The sequence below is a fragment of the Hypanus sabinus genome, chromosome 7 (assembly GCF_030144855.1).
Source record: "Hypanus sabinus isolate sHypSab1 chromosome 7, sHypSab1.hap1, whole genome shotgun sequence".
Lineage (NCBI taxonomy): Eukaryota > Metazoa > Chordata > Chondrichthyes > Myliobatiformes > Dasyatidae > Hypanus > Hypanus sabinus.
Window position 1 is genome coordinate 2813102 of NC_082712.1, and position 22203 is coordinate 2835304.

The 22203-nt window shown below is 43.6% G+C and overlaps 1 protein-coding gene across 3 annotated transcripts in view; it reads left to right on the forward strand.

The window, feature by feature from the left end:
* Positions 1-22203, forward strand: part of LOC132396498 (sperm flagellar protein 2-like) — a 147102-nt gene that overhangs the window by 41600 nt on the left and 83299 nt on the right. For 2 of the 3 annotated variants that reach the window (XM_059974058.1, XM_059974057.1), the window contains exons 4-7: positions 8854-9024; positions 12075-12215; positions 15557-15636; positions 21770-21956. In XM_059974058.1, coding sequence (XP_059830041.1) covers positions 8854-9024; positions 12075-12215; positions 15557-15636; positions 21770-21956 — 579 coding nt within the window. The remainder of the gene's footprint in view (positions 1-8853; positions 9025-12074; positions 12216-15556; positions 15637-21769; positions 21957-22203) is intronic. The other variant, XM_059974059.1, reaches the window with a different exon arrangement.

Below are 22203 nucleotides of genomic sequence, written 5' to 3' on the forward strand. Positions count from 1 at the left end.
GTTAGCCTTTCTCCAATCAAAAATCTCAACTCTAGGTCCTGTCCTGTCCTTCTCCATAATTATATTGAAGCTAATGCTATTGTGATCACTGGACCCAAAGTGCTCCCCAACACATACATCTGTCAGCTGACCTATTGCATTCCCTAACAGGAGATCCAACACTGCCCCATCTCTAGTTGGTACTTCTATGTATTGTTGCAAAAAACTATCCTGCACACATTTCACAAACTCTAAACCATCCAGCCCTTTTACAGAATGAGCTTCCCAGTCTACGTGTGGAAAATTAAAATCTCCCACAATCACCACCTTGTGTTTACTACAAATATCTGCTATCTCCTTACACATTTGCTCTTCCAACTCATGCTCCCCATTAGGTGGCCTATAATACACTCCTATCAGTGTTACTACACCTTTCCCATTCCTCAATTCCACCCAAATAGTCTCCCTAGAGGAGCTCTCTAATCTATCCTTCCAAAGCACCGCCATAAGATTTTCTCGGACAAGCAATGCAACACCTCCTCCTCTGGCCCCTCCTACTCTATCACACCTGAAGCAACTAAATCCAGGAATACTTAGTTGCCAATCACACCCTTCCTGCAACCATGTTTCACTAATAGCTACAACATCATAATTCCAGGTATCAATCCACGCTTTAAGCTCATCCACCTTTCTTACAATGCTCCTAGCATTAAAATAGATACATTTAAGATACTCTCCACCCCCTCCTCTCTTTTCATCCCTAACAATGCATTCAAATTTATTATCCTTTTCTTTCTTCTCCCCTACATCTTCGGGCTGAGGGCATTTCTTCTCCATCACCTGCCCTTCCTCCCTCACACACTGTCTATTTACTTGCTCTACTGGTGAACTAACCTCCTCTCCCATGGTTTCCTCAAATTGATTCCCGCCCCCCCCCATCTTACTAGTTTAAAGTCTGCCCTGTACCCCATAGCTCTCTATTCCTGTTCCCTACCCCATCACCCTAGCCCTCTATTCCTGTTCCCTACCCCATCACCCTAGCTCTCTATTCCTGTTCCCTACCCCTATCACCCTAGCTCTCTATTCCTGTTCCCTACCCCTATCACCATCGCTCTCTATTCCTGTTCCCTACCCCATCACCCTAGCCCTCTATTCCTGTTCCCTACCCCTTTACCCAGCCCTCTATTCGTGTTCCCTACCCCATCACCCGATGCATAACAGTCCTGACTTCCTCACTCATGCAGTTCATTGTTGCGCAGAACTCCCATTTCCTCCTAGCACAAAAATTAACAGATCACCCACCTGCCAATCGTCCACAAGAAAGGAGACACTGCAAAACTGATGGAAACCAATATAAAGTACAGTTCAATAATCACATAAATCTCAGAATATAGGAAACATCTTTTCATTTGTGTACGAGGAGAGTAGAGTCCTTTTGAAAGAGTGGCCTCTGACCTGGGCTGAACAAGCTGATCCGGCTGCTGACCTCCTCCGCATTCACCTTGACACTGCGATCTTCCTTGTCGCCTCAAGATGGAGTCGTTCATGACCTCATGCCTCGTCTCTGGTCTTTTCCACAAGTCAGCTTGTGTTCGTGGACCTTTTCAGCCCCATCTCTAACGTCCACGAGGAAGCTCTCCTAACACAGCACCTTTGATCGAGTTACAATCAGTACGTCACAGGCTCCTACTGTTTCCATAACACAAATGAGTCGAAAGAACAAGCAGAAAGTGTAGAAAATGTAAAATAATTGAATAGATTTGCTCTCTACAAGATGTAGCTCAAGGAATCATTGTTCACTGACACCATCTTGACTGTAAAGTGTCTGAAGTCAATGATTCAAGAGCAAGGATGTCCTTACAAGAGCAAGGATGTCCTTTTGCATTTGTACAGGGCCCTGGTGAGACCACACCTGGAATATTATGTACAGTTTTGGTCTCCAGGTTTAAGGAAGGACATTCTGGCAATTGAGGAAGTGCAGCGTAGATTCACTAGGTTGATTCCTGGGATGGCAGGGCTGTCTTACGCAGAGAGATTGGAGAAATTGGGCTTGTACACGCTGGAATTGAGGAGATTGAGAGGGGATCTGATTGAAACGTTTAAGATAATTAAAGGATTTGGTAGGATTGAGGCAGGAAATATGTTCCAGATGTTGGGAGAGTCCAGTACCAGAGGGCATGGATTGAGAATAAGAGGTCAGTTATTTAAAACAGAGTTGAGGAAGAGCTTCTTCTCCCAGAGAGTTGTGGAGGTGTGGAATGCACTGCCTCGGAAGACGGTGGAGGCCATTTCTCTGGATGCTTTCAAGATGGAGCTAGATAGATATCTGATGGATAGGGGAATCAAGGGATATGGGGACAAGGCAGGGACTGGGTATTGATAGTGAATGATCAGCCATGATCTCAGAATGGCGGTGCAGACTCGAGGGGCTGAATGGTCTACTTCTGCACCTATTGTCTATTGTTCATGAGTTTGTTGAGCCTCTGTGTAGAGTTTCTGGCTGCTACATTGCTCCCACACCACGTCAGATCTTTCTTTCTTTCTTTCTAAATCTTTTTATTAATATTAATAATATGGACAGAATACAGATGATATATTGATAAAGAAATTACCAACATACACATTCCATTACATATGAAAAAAAAACATACATAATAGTTACAATATAAATGAGTTTACCAAGACATAAGCCATAAGATATATGTATGGACATAGTAAATCTAAATATTTCATAATGTATAATATAAAAAAAACAGAAAAAAGAAAAAAAAACAAAAAAAAATTATATAATGCAGAACTAACTAATCTAATTTAATAACTATAGCTAATAAGTAATATAAAAGAAAAAAAAACAAACAAAAGAGAAGGAAAAAAAGTGGGCTGTTTATAATATCTCACAAAAATAAGTATTCATCAATGCCGTCACTTCCGGTCCTCTCAAAATACATAAACTAAAAGCTGGGAAATCAAATGTACTTGGCAAAGGGTCATATTACATCATATGAAAATGTTGAATAAATGGTCTCCATAACTTTTCAAATTTAATAGAAGTCTCAAAAGTACCACTTCTAATTTTTTCTAAATTTAAACATAACATAGTTTGAGAGAACCAATTAAATACAGTGGGAGGATCAATTTCTTTCCAATTCAACAATATAGATCTTCTAGCCATCAAAGTTAGAAATGCAATCATTCGACGGGCTGAAGAAGATAAATGCTGTGAATCTAACATTGGTAAACCAAAAATTGCGGTAATAGGATGAGGTTGTAAATCAATATTCAAAACCGCAGATATAATATCAAAAATATCTTTCCAATATTTCTCCAAAAATGAACACGACCAAAACATGTGAGTTAAAGACGCAATTTCAGAATGACATCTATCACAAATAGGACTTATATGAGAGTAAAAATGAGCTAATTTATCCTTAGACATATGGGCCCTATGTACAACCTTAAATTGTATTAGTGAATGTTTGGCACATAACGATGATGTATTAACTAATTGAAGAATTCTATCCCAATTCTCACTAGAAATACTAAAACTAAGCTCTCTTTCCCAATCCTGTTTAGTCTTATAAAGGGGCTCTGAACGTATCTTCATAATTATATTATAAAGTTTTGAAATAAGCCCTTTTTGAAAAGGGTCTAATTCAAATAAACTCTCCAAAGTATCTGAAGGCACAAAATTTGGAAACGTAGAGAGTACAGAACTTAAAAAATGTCTAATCTGTAAATATCTAAAAAAATGAAATCTCGGCAAGTTATATCTGTTGGATAATTGTTCAAAAGACATGAAACAATTATCTAAAAATAAATCAGAAAATCTTAGTAATCCCTTAGTTTTCCAAGCCGAATAAGCTTGATCTATAATGGAAGGGTGAAAAAAACAATTAGATACAATAGGACTATTTAAAACGAATTGAGTCAACCCAAAAAATCTCCGAAATTGAAACCATATACGCAATGTATGTTTAACTATCGGGTTGTCAATTCGTTTCGGCAATTTAGAAAGAGCAAAAGGGAGAGAAGTCCCTAAAATAGAACCCAAAGCATAAGCTGATACCGATTTAGTTTCTAAACTCACCCAACAAGGGCCAAAAGATCCACCCCCATCTTTCAACCAGCATAACAAATATCTAATATTAGCTGCCCAATAGTAAAATCTGAAATTAGGTAATGCTAACCCGCCTTCCTTTTTTGTCTTCTGTAAATATGTTTTACCTAACCTGGGATTTTTATTCTGCCATATATATGAAGAAATTTTAGAGTCAACATTAGTAAAAAAAGATTTCAGGATAAAAATTGGTATCGCTTGAAAAATATATAAAAACTTAGGTAAAATAACCATCTTAATAGCATTAATCCTGCCTATTAGAGATAGAGACAAAGGTGACCACCTTGTAAACAAACCTTTAATCTGATCAATTAAGGGTAAAAAATTAAATCCAAACAAATCTTTATGGTTCTTTGTGATTTTGATCCCTAAATAAGTAAAAGAGTCATTAACTAATTTAAAGGGTAAATTTCCATAAATTGGGACCCGTTTATTTAATGGAAACAATTCACTTTTATTAAGATTTAACTTATACCCAGAAAACTCACTAAATTGAGCCAATAATGATAAAACTGCTGGAATGGATTTCTCCGGGTTAGAAATGAATAGTAATAAATCATCTGCATACAAAGATAACTTATGAATATCTGTCCCACGATTAATACCCAAAATATCCTGTGATTGTCTGATGGCAATTGCCAAAGGTTCTAAGGCAATGTTAAATAGTAATGGACTAAGAGGACATCCCTGTCTAGTGCCCCGAAATAGGCGAAAAAAGGGAGATCTTTGATTATTGGTAACCACTGAGGCTACTGGAGTATGATAAATCAATTTAATCCATGATATAAATATCGGACTAAAATTAAACTTCTCCAACACATTAAATAAGTAAGGCCATTCAACTCTGTCAAATGCTTTCTCCGCATCTAATGAAATCACGCATTCTGAAGTATCATGTGAGGGAGTATAAACAATACTCAACAATCTCCTAATGTTAAAAAAAGAATAACGATTTTTAATAAAGCCAGTTTGATCATCTGAAATAATTTTGGGTAATACCTTCTCCAATCTAGATGCCAGTAACTTAGAAAAAATCTTGGAGTCTACATTCAATAAAGATATAGGTCTATAAGAAGCACAATTAGTAGGGTCTTTATCTTTCTTCAATATTAAAGAAATGGAAGCTCTATAAAAAGATTGTGGCAAATTCCCTAATCTAATGGCCTCCTCAAAAACCTTACCTAACCAAGGGGAAAGGGTAGCGGAAAAAAATTTAAAAAATTCAACTGTATAACCATCTGGACCCGGTGCTTTCCCAGAATTCATTGAGGAAATAGCCCCTTTAATTTCTACATCCGTAATAGGAGTATCCAATATCAAAAGATCATCAGATGATAACCTTGGAAAATTTAATTTCCCCAGAAAATCAGACATGGTATTATAATCTTGAGGAAATTCAGATTGATACAGGGAGGTATAGAAATCTTGAAATGCCTTATTTATCTCATCATGATTAACTGTCAGATTCCCATTCTGCTGACCAATCTTAGTGATTTGACGTTTAACCAGAGCATTCTTCAATTGACTAGCTAACAGTTTACCAGATTTATCACTATGTATATAAAAATCAGATTTAGTTTTCATTAATTGATTTTCAATCGAGGATGTAAGTAATAAACTATGTTCCATTTGAAGTTCAACCCTTTGTTTGTAAAGCTCCTTACTAGGAGCAATCGAATATTTCTTATCAATCTCTTTAATTTTATCAACCAATAAAAGAGTTTCCATCTTGATACGTTTCCTCAAACCAACAGAATAAGAAATAATCTGTCCACGTATATAAGCTTTAAAAGTGTCCCAAAGTGTTCCGTAGGAAATATCATCCGTAGAATTAGTTGAGAAGAAGAAGTCGATCTGCTCCTCCATAAATTTAATAAAGTCAGAGTCTTGCAACAAGGTAGAGTCAAATCGCCATTGTCTAGCATTAAAAGCTGTATCCGTAAATTTCATAGAAAGTAATAACGGAGCGTGATCAGAGATAGCTATAATATCATAGTTACAACCGATTACCAATGGAATAAAACAAGAGTCTACAAAAAAATAATCAATTCTTGAACAAGAGTGATGAACATGTGAGAAAAAAGAAAACTCTTTGTCATTAGAATGCCGAAATCTCCAAACATCAAAAACTCCATTGTCAGTCAAAAAGGAGTTAATACAAGTGGCCGACTTATTAGGTAAAGTCTGAATAGATAAAGATTTATCCATCAGAGGATTTAAACAACAATTAAAGTCACCACCCATTATTAACTTATATTCGTTTAGATTGGGTAAAGAAGTAAATAAAGACTTAAAAAAGTCAGGACAATCCACATTTGGAGCATAAACATTAACCAAAGCAACCTTTTTATTACAAAGTAAACCCGTAATTAACAAAAATCTGCCATTCGGATCCGAAAAAATATCATGTTGAACAAATGAAATAGAGGAGTCAATAAAAATTGAAACTCCTTTTACTTTAGCATTCGAATTTGCATGATACTGTTGACCCCGCCAAAATCTAAAAAAACGAAATTTGTCCTCCCTCCTCACATGAGTTTCTTGTACAAAAATGATATGAGCATTAAGTCTTTGGAATACTTTGAAAATCTTCTTTCGTTTAATTGGATGATTTAAACCATTAGTATTCCAAGACACAAAATTAATGGTCTGAGCCATAATTCTATAATCAACCCTTTGGTATAGAAAGGGTTAACCAACTTATAAACTCATGCACCCGGAAGAGGAACAAAAGTAGTGAGAAGACCCGGAAGTGACGACAACACAGACATATTTGAAGTTCAAAAACAGCCCGAATAAAAAAACTAACACAAACTGGTACAAAAAAAATAGAATTAGGAAACAGACCATCCCCCCACCCCCCGAGAAAAAGAGAAAAAGCCAAAATATGACTTAAAAAGAGAAAAAGTAAGACTAATCCTACCCCCATGTCAGCTGAAGAACACTCCATATAAAAAGGATATATATAAAAGAATCACCCCGACTTTAAAAATAAAATCGCTATAATAAAAACCATATTTCTAAGTATAGTTAGTTGTAAAAAGAATAAAAATATAATCACTAAAAACAATTATAACTCGGGCTCTGGCCCAGACAAAACAAAAAATATTTAAGCTAAGATAAGCGATGCCTTGTCTAGAAGAAACACGAAAAATATAAACATAATGCCATCTTAAGCAAAACCAAAAATCTTTTCCAAAAAACCACCATCTTAATCAAGGAAAAATTTACCTTCAAAGAATTAAAAATATACCTTCGAAGGAACAAAGTTAATAGACAAGTATGTAGTTAAATGATTAAAGTGTATAAGGCAAAAACAATTAACATGACGCAAACACACTTTAACTTGAGTATAAAGTGTAGGATGAACCTACACCAATAACCAGATTATAATTCTGGTTTAAGAGATCGAGAACCATCTTATACGATCAGAATCATTCATTTATTAAAGACTGGTGTCTGTAGCAGTAGGGAAGTTCTCCTCCAGATATTTTCTCACTTCTGAAGTTGAAAGGAAAATTTGTCGTGGAGCATTCGACGGAGAAATTCGAAGCTTCGCAGGGTATAGAAGCGCAGGTTTCAGATTTTTCTCATAACATTCAGCCATCAACGGTTTAAAAAGAAGCCTTCTTTTTAAAAGATCTGAACTAAAATCTTCGATCAGGCGGAAGGAAAAATCTTTGATTTTAATCATTCCTAGTCGACGAGCTGCTCTTATAACTAGTTCTTTGTCATGTACATAATGGAACCGGACAATTATCACCGAAGGTTTGTCTGTAACACTCGGTGATCGACGCCGAATTCTATGTGCCCGATCCAATAAAGGAGGGTTATTCGGGAAAATTGTCGGAAACGCTTCTTTTAAAAGTTGAGCAAAATATTTCGAAGGGTCATCTTTTTCTATGCCGTCTGGAAGACCAAGTATACGTACGTTCTGTCTTCTGGAGCGATTCTCAAAATCGTCACTCTTGGCTTTAAGGGCTTCCATCAGCTTAATGGTCGAAATTAAATCCTGTTGCAGTTTTCCAATAGTCAAATCTCGCTTCCGAGCTTCTTCTTGCAGAGACGCAATAAGAGTTTGTTGCTGTTTAATTACTAAATCCGTCTTAACCATGTACTCTTGAAAAGCCTTTATATCTTCTTTAAAAAATTGTTGTAGTTCAGCAAATTTTTGATTCAAAACCTCCATAAACAATTCAAAAGTTAATGGTGTTTGTTGAGTCGGAGCCTGCTTTTTTCCGTTACCGTTCGGATTACGTCCGGGATCCCGTCCCTTAGACCTGAGAGACATTTCTGTTTGCATATCATCAGAAGTTCACAACAAACGCTTAGCAGTAAATCCAAAAAAAAAGAATAAAGAAACTTTCGGTATAGGTAAAAATACGCTGAATAAGGGTGATCAAAGGTTAAAAAAAGTAAAAGTTATGGAGCGAATCCAAAACGGTACTCACTCCATGAGCGTCTCCAGCTGACTCCGTCAGATCTAAAACAGTCTGTTTCCAGACTGGGTCCTCACTACATTTCTCTAAGAAACCTTTCTGATTCCATTTGATGAAATTATCCTCATGGCAATTGGATTTGTCCAGATTCAGCCATGACTAACATTGTCTTGGTTGTTGGTGTGGTGGTGCCTTCAGAGTCTGTGGCAGTTCAGGAAGGCGTCTCACCACCCCAAGCACACGTAGGTGATGGGCACTTCCAGAATGTGGAGCTGCTCTGGGTGGACCATTGCTGACTGAATTCTCCTTCTCTTCCAGCGTATGAAGTCAGTGATTCCTCGTGAGGTTGATGTGGCCCTGCGTAGAGTTTCTGACCGCTACATGGATAAAAGCAAGGAGGTTGAGGAGGAGGCAGCCCTTAAGGATGAACAGGAGCTGCAGAAACAACAGAGCATCCAGGAAGAGCAGCAGACCCGACACTTGGAAATGGTGGATATCCACAGGAAATTGCAATTTGCCTGACCTGGAAAGAGCCAGTACTGGGAAATGGCAAGAATGGAGAAAAAATAGCAATGATTGAGAAATGGAATGAACTGGGAAAGAGTTGACATTGAGACTAGGATAGATCAAAGGCGAGAAAAGCTTGGGGCTGGATTAGAGTAGGCATTAACAATGGTACAAGGCTGGGTTAGTGAAAGGACTGGGAGTAGCAGGCATTAACAATGGTACAAGGCTGGGTTAGTGAAGGGACTGGATTAGAGCAGGCATTAACAATGGTACCAGGCTGGGTTAGTGAAGGGACTGGATTAGAGCAGGCATTAACAATGATACAGGGCTGGGTTAGTGAAGGGACTGGGAGTGGCAGGCATTAACAATGGTACCAGGCTGGGTTAGTGAAGGGACTGGGAGTGGCAGGCATTAACAATGATACAGGGCTGGGTTAGTGAAGGGACTGGGAGTGGCAGGCATTAACAATGATACAGGGCTGGGTTAGTGAAGGGACTGGATTAGAGCAGGCATTAACAATGATACAGGGCTGGGTTAGTGAAGGGACTGGATTAGCGCAGGCATTAACAATGGTACCAGGCTGGGTTAGTGAAGGGACTGGATTAGCGCAGGCATTAACAATGGTACCAGGCTGGGTTAGTGAAGGGACTGGATTAGAGCAGGCATTAACAATGATACAGGGCTGGGTTAGTGAAGGGACTGGGAGTGGCAGGCATTAACAATGATACAGGGCTGGGTTAGTGAAGGGACTGGGAGTGGCAGGCATTAACAATGATACAGGGCTGGGTTAGTGAAGGGACTGGATTAGAGCAGGCATTAACAATGGTACCAGGCTGGGTTAGTGAAGGGACTGGGAGTGGCAGGCATTAACAATGGTACCAGGCTGGGTTAGTGAAGGGACTGGATTAGAGCAGGCATTAACAATGATACAGGGCTGGGTTAGTGAAGGGACTGGGAGTGGCAGGCATTAACAATGGTACCAGGCTGGGTTAGTGAAGGGACTGGGAGTGGCAGGCATTAACAATGGTACCAGGCTGGGTTAGTGAAGGGACTGGATTAGAGCAGGCATTAACAATGGTACCAGGCTGGGTTAGTGAAGGGACTGGGAGTGGCAGGCATTAACAATGGTACCAGGCTGGGTTAGTGAAGGGACTGGGAGTGGCAGGCATTAACAATGGTACCAGGCTGGGTTAGTGAAGGGACTGGATTAGAGCAGGCATTAACAATGGTACCAGGCTGGGTTAGTGAAGGGACTGGGAGTGGCAGGCATTAACAATGGTACCAGGCTGGGTTAGTGAAGGGACTGGGAGTGGCTGGCATTAACAATGGTACCAGGCTGGGTTAGTGAAGGGACTGGGAGTGGCAGGCATTAACAATGGTACCAGACTGGGTTAGTGAAGGGACTGGGAGTGGCAGGCATTAACAATGATACAGGGCTGTGTTAGTGAAGGGACTGGGAGTGGCAGGCATTAACAATGGTACCAGGCTGGGTTAGTGAAGGGACTGGGAGTGGCTGGCATTAACAATGGTACCAGGCTGGGTTAGTGAAGGGACTGGGAGTGGCAGGCATTAACAATGATACAGGGCTGGGTTAGTGAAGGGACTGGGAGTGGCAGGCATTAACAATGATACAGGGCTGGGTTAGTGAAGGGACTGGGAGTGGCAGGCATTAACAATGATACAGGGCTGGGTTAGTGAAGGGACTGGATTAGAGCAGGCATTAACAATGGTACCAGGCTGGGTTAGTGAAGGGACTGGGAGTGGCAGGCATTAACAATGGTACCAGGCTGGGTTAGTGAAGGGACTGGGAGTGGCAGGCATTAACAATGGTACCAGGCTGGGTTAGTGAAGGGACTGGGAGTGGCAGGCATTAACAATGGTACCAGGCTGGGTTAGTGAAGGGACTGGATTAGAGCAGGCATTAACAATGGTACCAGGCTGGGTTAGTGAAGGGACTGGGAGTGGCAGGCATTAACAATGGTACCAGGCTGGGTTAGTGAAGGGACTGGGAGTGGCAGGCATTAACAATGATACAGGGCTGGGTTAGTGAAGGGACTGGGAGTGGCAGGCATTAACAATGATACAGGGCTGGGTTAGTGAAGGGACTGGGAGTGGCAGGCATTAACAATGATACAGGGCTGGGTTAGTGAAGGGACTGGATTAGAGCAGGCATTAACAATGGTACCAGGCTGGGTTAGTGAAGGGACTGGGAGTGGCAGGCATTAACAATGATACAGGGCTGGGTTAGTGAAGGGACTGGGAGTGGCAGGCATTAACAATGATACAGGGCTGGGTTAGTGAAGGGACTGGGAGTGGCAGGCATTAACAATGATACAGGGCTGGGTTAGTGAAGGGACTGGATTAGAGCAGGCATTAACAATGGTACCAGGCTGTGTTAGTGAAGGGACTGGGAGTGGCAGGCATTAACAATGATACAGGGCTGGGTTAGTGAAGGGACTGGGAGTGGCAGGCATTAACAATGATACAGGGCTGGGTTAGTGAAGGGACTGGGAGTGGCAGGCATTAACAATGATACAGGGCTGGGTTAGTGAAGGGACTGGGAGTGGCAGGCATTAACAATGATACAGGGCTGGGTTAGTGAAGGGACTGGGAGTGGCAGGCATTAACAATGATACAGGGCTGGGTTAGTGAAGGGACTGGATTAGAGCAGGCATTAACAATGGTACCAGGCTGGGTGAGTGAAGGGACTGGGAGTGGCAGGCATTAACAATGATACAAGGCTGGATTAATGAAGGGACTGGATTAGAGTAGGCGTTAACAATGATACAAGGCTGGGTTAGTGAAGGGACTGGCTTAGAGCAGGCATTAACAATGGTACAAGGCTAGGTTGGGGAAGACTGGGAGTGGCAGGAATTGAATGGTGAACAAGAGGGAAACAAATGGGAGTGGGGAAAAGATCAACAAATAGGGTGTGAGAGATTAGCAGATTTTAAAGCATTGTCACTCTCATACAAGCTGCAGTGTTCCTGTTCACTCCCCTGATAAACCTTCTCTTACTCTGCTTGTTTCAGCTGCATAAAGCAAAGAGGCAGAATAAAGAGTTGGTGGAAAAAGTGCAGGGATCAATCATCCCTGTTTCCAAAAAGATGCCACGAGAAATGGAGAACACCATCTTGAAACGCAAGCAAGAGCTGAGAAAGCAAGAAGCTGAGGTAGGATATTGTTGCAATAAAACTGATGCAAGTTGTTGACCTGAAACAACAATTCCCACAGATGCTGCCTGACTTGCTAGGTGTCTGCAGCATTTCAGTTTTATTACTATATTTACATGAGGGAGAAGCCTTTGAAAACAGCTGTTTGCAGGATAATAGTTGAAGGTCAGAGGGTTAGTGTGATGGGGTAGGGTTAGGGTTAGGGTAGTGAACACGAATAGAGAGCTAGGGTGATGGGGGTAGGGAACAGGAATAGAGAGCTAGGGTGATGGGGTAGTGAACACAAATAGAGAGCTCTGGTGATGGGGTAGGGAACACAAATAGAGAGCTAGGGTGATGGGAGTAGGGAACACAAATAGAGAGCTAGGGGGGTAGGGAACAGGAATAGAGAGCTAGGGTGATGGGGTAGGGAACAGGAATAGAGGGCTAGGGTGTTGGGGTAGGGAACAGGAATAGAGGGCTAGGGTGATGGGGTAGGGAACAGGAATAGAGGGCTAGGGTGATGGGGTAGGGAACAGGAATAGAGAGCTAGGGTGATAGGGGTAGGGAACAGGAATAGAGAGCTAGGGTGATGGGGTAGGGAACATGAATAGAGGGCTAGGGTGATGGGGTAGGGAACACGAATAGAGGGCTAGGGTGATGGGGGTAGGGAACAGGAATAGAGAGCTAGGGTGATGTGGGTAGGGAACACGAATAGAGAGCTAGGGTGATGGGGTAGGGAACACGAATAGAGAGCTAGGGTGATGGGGGTAGGGAACAGGAATACAGGGCTAGGGTGATGGGGGTAGGGAACAGGAATAGAGAGCTAGGGTGATGTGGGTAGGGAACACGAATAGAGAGCTAGGGTGATGGGGTAGGGAACACGAATAGAGAGCTAGGGTGATGGGGTAGGGAACACGAATAGAGGGCTAGGGTGATGGGGGTAGGGAACAGGAATAGAGAGCTAGGGTGATGGGGTAGGGAACACGAATAGAGAGCTAGGGTGATGGGGTAGGGAACAGGAATAGAGAGCGAGGGTGATGGGGTAGGGAACAGGAATAGAGAGCTAGGGTGATAGGGGTAGGGAACAGGAATAGAGAGCTAGGGTGATGGGGTAGGGAACAGGAATAGAGGGCTAGGGTGATGGGGTAGGGAACATGAATAGAGGGCTAGGGTGATGGGGGTAGGGAACAGGAATAGAGGGCTAGGGTGATGGGGTAGGGAACAGGAATAGAGGGCTAGGGTGATGGGGTAGGGAACAGGAATAGAGAGCTAGGGTGATGGGGGTAGGGAACAGGAATAGAGAGCTAGGGTGATAGGGGTAGGGAACAGGAATAGAGGGCTAGGGTGATGGGGTAGGGAACAGGAATAGAGGGCTAGGGTGATGGGGTAGGGAACAGGAATAGAGAGCTCGGGTGATGGGGGTAGGGAACAGGAATAGAGGGCTAGGGTGATGGGGGTAGGGAACACAAATAGAGGGCTAGGGTGATGGGGTAGGGAACACGAATAGAGAGCTAGGGTGATGGGGTAGGGAACAGGAATAGAGGGCTAGGGTGATGGGGTAGGGAACACAAATAGAGGGCTAGGGTGATGGGGTAGGGAACAGGAATAGAGAGCTAGGGTGATGGGGGTAGGGAACAGGAATAGAGGGCTAGGGTGATGGGGTAGGGAACAGGAATAGAGGGCTAGGGTGATGGGGCAGGGAACAGGAATAGAGAGCTAGGGTGATGGGGTAGGGAACAGGAATAGAGAGCTAAGGTGATGGGGTAAGGAACAGGAATAGAGAGCTAGGGTGATGGGGTAGGGAACAGGAATAGAGGGCTAGGGTGATGGGGTAGGGAACATGAATAGAGGGCTAGGGTGATGGGGTAGGGAACAGGAATAGAGGGCTAGGGTGATGGGGTAGGGAACAGGAATAGAGGGCTAGGGTGATGGGGTAGGGAACATGAATAGAGGGCTAGGGTGATGGGGTAGGGAACAGGAACAGAGGGCTAGGGTGATGGGGTAGGGAACATGAATAGAGGGCTAGGGTGATGGGGTAGGGAACAGGAATAGAGGGCTAGGGTGATGGGGTAGGGAACATGAATAGAGGGCTAGGGTGATGGGGTAGGGAACAGGAATAGAGGGCTAGGGTGATGGGGTAGGGAACAGGAATAGAGAGCTAGGGTGATGGGGTAGGGAACAGGAATAGAGAGCTAGGGTGATGGGGTAGGGAACAGGAATAGAGGGCTAGGGTGATGGGGTAGGGAACATGAATAGAGGGCTAGGGTGATGGGGTAGGGAACAGGAATAGAGGGCTAGGGTGATGGGGTAGGGAACAGGAATAGAGGGCTAGGGTGATGGGGTAGGGAACATGAATAGAGGGCTAGGGTGATGGGGTAGGGAACAGGAATAGAGGGCTAGGGTGATGGGGTAGGGAACATGAATAGAGGGCCTGGGTGATGGGGTAGGGAACAGGAATAGAGAGCTAGGGTGATGGGGGGTAGGGTGATGGGGTAGGGAACAGGAATAGAGAGCTAGGGTGATGGGGTAGGGAACAGGAATAGAGGGCTAGGGTGATGGGGTAGTGACCATGAATAGAGAGCTATGGTGATAGGGGTTGGGAACACGAATAGAGAGCTAGGGGAAAGAGGGTGGAGGGAGTCCACATGACAGGGGAACGCAAACACGAGGAAATCTGCAGATGCTGGAAATTCAAGCAACACACACAAAATGCTGGTGGAACGTTCCATTTTGTGTGTGTTACATGACAGGTGAAATTAGGATGGGCAATAATATTGTATATGAAGCACTTGGGGACCAAGAGGTGCATCAGAACTATGGGACAGAGGTTTTGGATTTTTTGTTAAGTAAGTGAAGGCCAAAAGTTTGTGTTGTCTTTCAAGTTGTTGTTGGTGTTTAGGAGCCTGTACCCTCAGGCTGTGACTATTGGTGCCAAGCTGGGATTTAGTTTCCATCCCAAAATGTGTCAAAAATTCCATCTCTCTCCTGGCTCGTGCTTTGTAAATGGTGGAAAGACCTTGGGTTATCAGGGGATTAATCACTCACTTTGGATTACCAGCCTCTGACCTACTGTTGTATCCACAGCATTTCTGTGCCTGTTCTAACTGAGTTTCTGTCCGTGACAACACCAGGAAACTGATGCTGAGGACTTGCCATTGAATGTGAAGGGAAGGTAGTCAGGGTGGATAGGTAGGATCATGTGAAGTGGGGTGGGCGCAGGACTGTCCAAGTTGGCCAGTGAGTATGGGGTCTGTAATGGAGGGAGGGTCAGATGTTGAGGTATAGGTATAACTCCAGTTAGTGGAGGGATGTGGGACTGAGCTTGGTACCTGTGCACTCACTGTGCTGTATGATTTCAGATGTTCAAAAGCGAAATTACAGAATTTGAAAAGATACTGAAGAAGCTGACACCTGCTGCAGGTGAAGAGGAGAGTGAGGGGTAAGTTCCAGAACTGAGAGAATCAGCAAACTCAGCTGCTCACCCAGCAAATGGTGGGAGACGCTGTCCTACCGATCATTCCAGACATGGACACATAGAAACAAACATATTCGTTTCCTTCAAATTTCAAAGTAAATTTATTATCAAAGTACCATATACATCCCTGAAATTCATTTTCGTGTGGGCATACTGAATAAGTCCATATAAGAATAATAGCCGTAATAGAAGGATGGCGTTCAACCACTGTGCAAAAGACATCAAACTGTGCAAATACAGAAATAAAGAAATAATGATAAATAATGTATATAAGCTATAAATATCGAGAACATGAGATGAAGAGACTTTGAAAATGTGTTCAAAGCTTATGGGAACAGCTCAGTAATGGAGCAAGTGAAGTTATCCCCTCTGGTTCAGGAGCCTGATGGTTGAGGGGTAATAGCTGTTCCTGAACCTGGTGGTGAGTCATGAGGCTTCTGTAGCTTCTTCCTGGTGGCTGCAGCGAGAAGAGAGCACGTCCGGTTTGGTGGGGGATCCTGATGATCGATGCTGCTTTCCAGTGACAACACTTTGTGTTGATGTGCTCACTGGTGGGGATGGCTTTACCCATGATGGTTGTGCCGTACTTTTTGTCAAATTTTCTGTTCAAGGGATTTGGTGCAACCAGTCAATACACATGAAGGCCATTTGACCCACTGAGGGTACATTGGATCTCAAATCCCAACAATCTCATTCCCAAATTTATTTCCACGAGCACCAGGATTATGCAGTTAATTAACTTGCCCATTTGGGATGTGGGAAGGTGCTAGAGCTGAAGCCTACATGGTCACAAGGACAATGTGCAAACTCCACAAGACCGCAGGAGGTCAAGATTGAACCTGGTTCTCTGATGCTGTGAAACAGTAACAATATCAGATTCACGACTGTCCATCCTGGCATGGTCATAGACACTACCTATAGAGAGAGCCAGAGACAATAAACACAAAGTACACTGCAGATGCTGTGGTCAAGTCAACATGTACAAACAAGCTGGGGGAACTCAGCAGGTCGGGCAGCATCCGTTGAAAGACGAAGGGTCTCGGCCCGAAATCTCAACAGATGCTGCCCGACCTGCTGAGTTCCTCCAGCTTGTTTGTACACGTTGATTTGAGCCAGGGGGCCCACACGCTTAAGGCAGCATCAGCCTGGCATGGTCCAGTGAAGGTTCACACACCCTTCACCCGGTGGTCCCTGATCCAGACACAATGGCATCTGACAGACCTACATGCTTCAGAATCAGGTTCAATATCACTGGCATATGTTGTGAAATCTGTTGCTTTATGGCAGCAGAACATTGCAATACCTAATTTTAAAAAACTATAAATTACAGTAAGAAATGGATACAAAAGTTAAATTAGTAGTTTAAAAAGTTAGCAAAAAAAAGTAGTGAGGTAGTGTACATGGGTTCATTTATCTATTCAGAAATCTGATGATGGAGAGGAAGAACTGTTTCTGAAACATTTGAGTCTTCAGGCTCCTGTACAACCTCCTTGATGGTAGCAGTGAGAAAATGGCATATCCTGCTTCACTGTTGGAGATAAGAGTGTTGGACAAAGAAACTGGATGTCTGGGACAGTCTGTTGGACAAATGCCGACACTGAGCCTCTCTGACAGACAGATTCACCTGGAATCCCTGCGAATGATCTCAGAGTGGGACTAGAGTAGCTTGATGTGTTAGCAGCAATGAATCTTAAAGGTGATTGACAAAAATGTTTGCAGTTCCATAAAATATACGAGCAGAAGTAGGCCATTCGGCCCATCGAGTCTGCTCTGCCATTGAATTGTAGGCTGATCCAATTCTTCCAGTCATCCCCACTCCCCTGCTTTCACCCCATGCCCTTTGATGCCCTGGCTAATCAAGAACCTATCTATCTCTGCCTTAAGAACTCCCAATGATTTGGCCTCCACAGCTGCTTGTGACAACAAGTTCCACATATTTACCACCCTCTGACTAAAGTAGTCTCTCCACATCTCAGTTCTAAATGGATGTCTGAAGTCGTGCCCTCTTGTCCTAGAATCCCCTACCATGGGAAACAACTATTATCACAGTTATCAATGACTTATGAAGCGACAACTGATTTCCATCACAAGTTTGGAGCTACCTCAACCCCAGAATGGAGTTCACTTAGTTCTTTACAACCTTTGACCCTGACTACCTCATTATATCAATCGCCAATCTGCCTCATCACTTATATTAATGCAACAGAACCTGAAAACAACTTCAGCTATTCATTTTGGAAACTAAGGTCAGGCTTAGGGCAACCAATTTCAGTTGCAGAAGTTGAAAAATCAGGCCAGTGCTCTACATTAGAGGTCCCGTTTTCACACCAGTTGTGATGGTAAGGATCTGGAACTTACTGACTGAATAAATCAGAAACCATAATCAGATTTAAAGTAGTATGTGGATGCATGCTCACAGTGCCACAGCGAACAGGAGAACTGACCTGGTACAGAAAGGTGGGATTATGCTGGACAACTTTTTTCAGCCAAACATGGAAACGATGGGCCATAAGACCATAAGATATAGGAGCAGAAGTAAGCCATTTGGCCCATCAAGTCTGCTCCGCCATTCAATTGTGGGCTGATCCAATTCTTCCAGTCATTCCCACTCTCCTGCTTTCTCCCCATACCCTTTGATGCCCCGGCTAATCAAGAACCTATCTATCTCTGCCTTAATACGTTCAACGACTTGGCCTCCACAGCCACTCATGGCAACAAATTCCACAGATGTACCATCCTCTGACTAAAGAAATTTCTCCACATCTCAGTTCTAAATGGACGTCCTTCAATCCTGAAGTCATGTCCTATTGTCCTAGAATCCCCTACCACGGGAAATAAATTTGCATGTCTAATCTGTTCAGGCCTTTTAACATTTGGAATGTTTCTATGAGATTCCACCCCCCCCCCCCCACCATTCTCCTGAATTCCAGGGAATACAGCCCAAGAGCTGCCAGACGTTCCACATACGGTAACCCTTTCATTCCTGGAATCATTCTCGTGAATCTTCTCTGAACCCTCTCCAACGTCACTATATCCTTTCTACTTTGTAAAATAAGGAGCCCAAAACTGCCCACAATACTCCAAGTATGGTCTCACATGAGCTTCAACATCACATCCCTGCTCTTATATTCTATACGTCTAGAAATGAATGCCAACATTGCATTCGCTTTCTTCACAACCAACTTAACCTGGAGGTTAATCTTTAGGGTATCTTGCACAAGGACTCCCAAGTCCCTTTGCATCTCTGCTTTTTGAATTCTCTCCCCATCTAAATGATAGTTTGCCCGTTTATTTCTTCCACCGAAGTGCATAACCAAACACTTTCCAACACTGTATTTCATTTGCCACTTCTTTGCCCATTCCCCTAAACTATCTAAGTCTCTGCAGGCTCTCTGTTTCCTCAACACTACCCATTCTTCCACCTATCTTTGTATCATTGGCAAGTTTAGCCACAAATCCATTAATACCATAGTCCAAATCGTTGACATACAGTTGGCCTTCCTTATCCGCTAATTCTGCATGCGCGAATTCAACCAACCGCGAATACCTGGAAGTGCTCTTCCAGCACTTGTTGTTCGAGCACATACAGAATTTTTTCTTGTCATTATTCCCGAAACAATGCAGTATAACAACTATTTTACATAGCATTTACATTGTATTTGTCATATGGGGGGTGTTGAGACTGGACCCAAATGTAGGACACAGACACTGAAGTACTAGGAACAGGGCGGGACAAAACTAAAGGACGGGACAGGTCGCAGTTCGTGGAGGCTTGGGTACAACGAGGCTAGAGTCCTGGGTTCTTGGGGATCTTGGAGACGTGGGTCCCTGGAGGACTTGGAGTGCTTGAAGGCATGGGTAGCTCGAGGCTAGAGTCTTGGATTCTCTGGAGCTGGCCTCCTGGGCAGGGAGCGGGACACAACCCGACGGAGGCTAGGAACAGGGAGGGACAGTACCAACTGCAGGGTAACAGCAATCAGCCTGGCTTACCTGTCAGAGGCGAGGGACAGGAAGGCAGCTCAGTCTGGGGTGGCTTCAAGACTCGAGGCGGCCAGTAACCTTGGTGGGCTACGGATCAACTAAATCCATAACTCACTGAAAGAACTCGCCTTTCACCAGTGGGTTACTCCAAGCGGAAACTGACAGGGTGATCCCCACAACTACACTCAATCCCAGAGCCACTTCTATTCCCAGCCAAAAAGATGAACATCAGGTGCAAATGCTTGAGCCCAACCGAAACAAGGGACAGTCGGAGGACCCGGAGTCTGCGGACCGGAATGTGAACCGGAATGCGGACTTAGGACTGGACCATGACAGTAATAGGTATTACAGTATAAGTAATCTAGATGTGATTTAAAGTATACGGGAGGATGTGCGTGGGTTATCGTGGATCGGGATCGAAAAATATCAGAAGTTCTCTTACTAAGTAAGTCGGAACAGGTACATCCGGTATTATTTAGCGTCAGGTAGTTAAATGTTTGTCTTAGTATATATCTTACCTTTCCATGCACATAAAACACTTAAGAACGTATGTTTCAGCGCCAGGCTTGGGAACGGAAGTTGCCGAGTTTGATCCAGTGACAGATCACTCCCGAGTGCGCTCTCCACCGTGCTGGGTTGATGTGGAGGATTAAAAACCCAATAATTAAACCACTGTGTTGCTTAGTAGTAATTGTAACTTTCATTGGGGCAGAGCCTTTCTCACCTTATCCTTTAAAATTGTTCCAATCATTGACCGACGTAGCCTATTGCTTTTCCAATGGCTGGTGGCAATTCACCTCTTTCCGATCGCTTTATTATTTCCACTTTATTTTCAATCGTGATCATGATTATTTTTGTGAACAGAAACAGTGTGGATTTAGAGTTCTGCCGCCAGGTCCTAAGTCCACTGCACTGAGACAGGTTAAATAAGGGACTTGAGCATCTGTGAATTTTGGTATCTACGAGGGGTCCCTCGCGGATAAGGAGGGCGGACTGTATATTGTAAAAAGCGGCGGTCCCAAAACCGATTCCTGTGGAACTCCACTAGTAACCGGCAGCCAGCCAGAATAGGATCCCTTTATTCCTACTTTCTGTTTTCTGCCGACCAGCCAATGCTCCACCCATGTTAGTAACTTCCCTGTAATTCCATGGGCTCTTACCTTGCTAAGCAGCCTCATGTGCCACACCTTGTCAAAGGCCTTCTGAAAATCCAAGTACACCATATCTACTACATCTCCTTTGTCTAAACTGTTTGTAATTTCCTCAAAAAATTGCAGTAGGTTTGTCAGGCAGGATTTTCCTTTCAGGAAAACATGTTGGCTTTTGCCTGTCTTGTCATTTGCCTCCAGAAATCCATAATCTCATCCCTAACAATTGATTCCAACAACTTCCCAACCACTGATGGCTAACAGGTCTATAGTTTCCTTTCTGCTGCCTCCCACCCTTCTTAAATAGCAGAGTAACATTTGCAATTTTCTAGTCATCTAGCACAATGCCAGAATCTATCGATTCTTGAAAGATTATTGTTAATACCTCCCCAGTCTCTCCTTTTACTTCCTTCAGAACCCGAGGGGGCATTCCATCAGGTCCAGGAGATTTATCCACCCTCAGACCATCAAGCTTCCTGAGCACCTTCACAGCCGTAATTTTCACTGCACATACTTCACTTCTCTGACACTTTTGAATGTCTGGTATACTACAGATGTCTTCCACTGTGAAGACTAATGCAAAAGACACATTCAGCTCCTCTGCCATCTCTGCATTTCTCATTGCAATATCTCCAACGGCATTTTGTATTGGTCCTGTATCTATCCTTGACTATCTTTTATCCTTTATATACTAAAAAGGCTTGAACAAAACAATAAGGAAATGGTTTCCAGTGGCAGGAAGGTGGTGAATCAGATGAAATAATTGCCAGTGGGTAGAGGTTGCTGTAGCTGGTGCAGGGGAATGGGAGAGGTTACAAGCCCCAGAAGTAATGGTACTGGCAGATGTGAAATATTACAGACGTGGACAAATGCCTAAGCAGCTGGGTGGTGTGGGCTGTGGGGGAGAGGGATGCTAGGCCATTGCAAGAGGTATGGCATGTTGAGTAACAGATCCCATTGATGCACAGCAGCCTGATTCTGCTGGCCAGAGCTGACCCCCTGCTCAGTAGCCCCTGCACCAGAGTGGAGGAGGGACAAAGCTTCATCGAGAATGTCCGCAGTCGACTGAAGGAGGACAGACGGGCTCGGAGGGAACGCGAGAAGCGGCGCCGCAGAGTCATGTTGGAGCTGTTCGAGGCACATGAGGCCCAGGAGGTGGGAGGAGTGACCACTAGAATATGGGGCAGAACAAGGGCAAAGGGAAGGGGAACTGGCCAATGAGGGGGTGAAGAAAGGATGGATTTGTGTGGGAGGAGGAGGTGGTGGTAAAAGAATGAGAGGGTAGGGAGTGGTTGGGATTGGGTAGGCTAGATGGGGGAGTAGAAGAATCAATGGGAGTGTGATAGTGTGGGGGTTGTGGGACAGGGTGAGCTGGGTAAGCTGAGCACCCTGGGGTGGTGCG